Source organism: Sinocyclocheilus grahami, unplaced genomic scaffold, assembly GCF_001515645.1.
Source record: "Sinocyclocheilus grahami isolate Dianchi unplaced genomic scaffold, SAMN03320097.WGS_v1.1 scaffold1653.1, whole genome shotgun sequence".
NCBI classification, from domain to species: domain Eukaryota; kingdom Metazoa; phylum Chordata; class Actinopteri; order Cypriniformes; family Cyprinidae; genus Sinocyclocheilus; species Sinocyclocheilus grahami.
The window spans coordinates 22,772-24,647 of NW_015506832.1; the positions used below are offsets into that span (position 1 = coordinate 22,772).

The 1,876-nt window shown below is 39.4% G+C and overlaps 1 protein-coding gene across 3 annotated transcripts in view; it reads right to left on the minus strand.

Moving 5' to 3' along the window:
• rabggta (Rab geranylgeranyltransferase subunit alpha) overlaps positions 1–1,876 on the minus strand; it is a 21,205-nt gene that overhangs the window by 18,032 nt on the left and 1,297 nt on the right. For all 3 annotated transcript variants that reach the window (XM_016258180.1, XM_016258181.1, XM_016258182.1), the window contains exons 3-4: positions 771–881; positions 570–694 (exon numbers count right to left, since the gene is read on the minus strand). In XM_016258180.1, the coding sequence (XP_016113666.1) occupies positions 570–694; positions 771–881 (236 nt within the window). The remainder of the gene's footprint in view (positions 1–569; positions 695–770; positions 882–1,876) is intronic.

Here is a 1,876-nt window from a genome sequence, read left to right on the forward strand (position 1 = left end):
AAATGTATCGGAGCTATTTGAATTCTTCACAGAATGCTATATTTTTATAGCAATATGGATGAGATTGTGGGTTGGCATACCCTGTCAAATGCGGCTTTACGGAGCTCAACGGCTCTGAATGGCTCTAGCCCAAGCTGTGATATAAACGAACGCTATTGGCTATTTTAAAAAGGGGCGGAGCTGCTTGATATGTCCCGCCCTGTCTTCCTGTTTCAGTTAAAATGACGTCAACGCAGAGTAACGCTGCGTGTTTCTAAGCATTTCAGGGGACCTTTAACACCTAAAAAAATGTGTTTTAGGGTCTCATGACACTTTAAGCAATTCGGTAGATGTTGAAAATCAGAAACCATCATGCAGTGCCAATTCATTTATTTGAACGATGGTGCTGACCGATACTGAGAGAATGAAAGAACCGGGCGGTTGTGGGAAAACCTCAAAAGATTAAAATGATTCCTGGGTCATCCTAATTCACAACGTTCACAATAGAGCGAGCCTCTCACCCACTCTCTCTTAAACACCCTGCAGATGTTGTAGGCTTGATGTGTCCCAGACGTGCAGCGGTCTCTTACCGTAAGGTCTCCAGGTGTAAGAGCACTTCTCTCCTGTAGTTCCACAGCGTGGCAAAGTCCGGGTTTGAGGACAGGAGCTGCCGAGTCAACTGCAGAGCCTCCTCGTCATGTTCCCCAGCACTCCTCTGGGACACAGAAACTATTACAGGCTTCAGCCCCAAACCTGACTTCATGCAACACACAGCACACCACACAACAAACCTTTTTCAAGACGGCATCGCGAGCAGACACAAACGCTTTCAACTTCTTCTCTCTCTCCTTCCTCTTCTCCTCCTCCTGCTGCGCGGTCGACTTTATCTTCACCCGTCCGTGCTGACAGGAACACAGAAAGAGACAGATGCCGGTAACACTTTAGAATAATGGTCCGTTGTTAACAAGTAACTATGCAGGAAGTAATAGGTAGTACTACATTAACACTTAACTTAATACTATTAACTAATAGAGGAGCACGATTAACTAAGCAGTAAGTAGTAGCAGATTTAGGACAAAGGTAGTTACTTATTAGGTATTTGATAATTACTAAAAAAATATATCCTCATTGAGAACTACTTGGGAACTACGACCAATTAATAAAGAATAACCAATTAATTACTAATCACAACAGTAACGTCTTAAAAGTGAACAATTGGGCTCTTTGTGGAAACTCATTTATGAATATGATATCCCCCAAATAAGTCGGCTACAGGTTGAAATTGTGACTACTACTCTTACCAAAGGATGTTCTGTTTATTTCAAACTAAAAATTTAAATAAAAAATATATATATATATATTTTAAAAATGTTAATAATTAGGAAGTGATTGAATTAGTTCACAATTATGAGCTCTAGTTTGTGTCAGTTCAGTATGTCTCTGACTCCAAAAGACCTATAACTATAGTGACAGCAGGCTGGGGAGGACTTTTCTTGAATATAAATAATGAAGTTCTCTTGACAAAAACAGTTCACATCCTTAATGAAGGCATCGACTGCATTTATATTGTGTTCAGCACAAAACCGCATATTGCAGATTACAGAGTCTGGCAAAATACCACTAGTGCCTCACACAAATATATGTATCAGATATAAAATATGTTAAATAACTTATTAAATTACTTAGTAATTACTGAGTGGTTAAGGTGTTTTTCACTTGAAACTAATGGTCCAGATCACTAGTAGTTCCTGCAGGCTGACAAGGTAACGCTTGAGTAATTAGTGAGGGGTTAATGCATTTTTCACTTTAAAGCTACTTTAAAGTGCTACTAAGGAACTACTAGTGATCTGGACCATTAGTTTAAAGTGAAAAACACCTTAACCACTCAGTAATTACT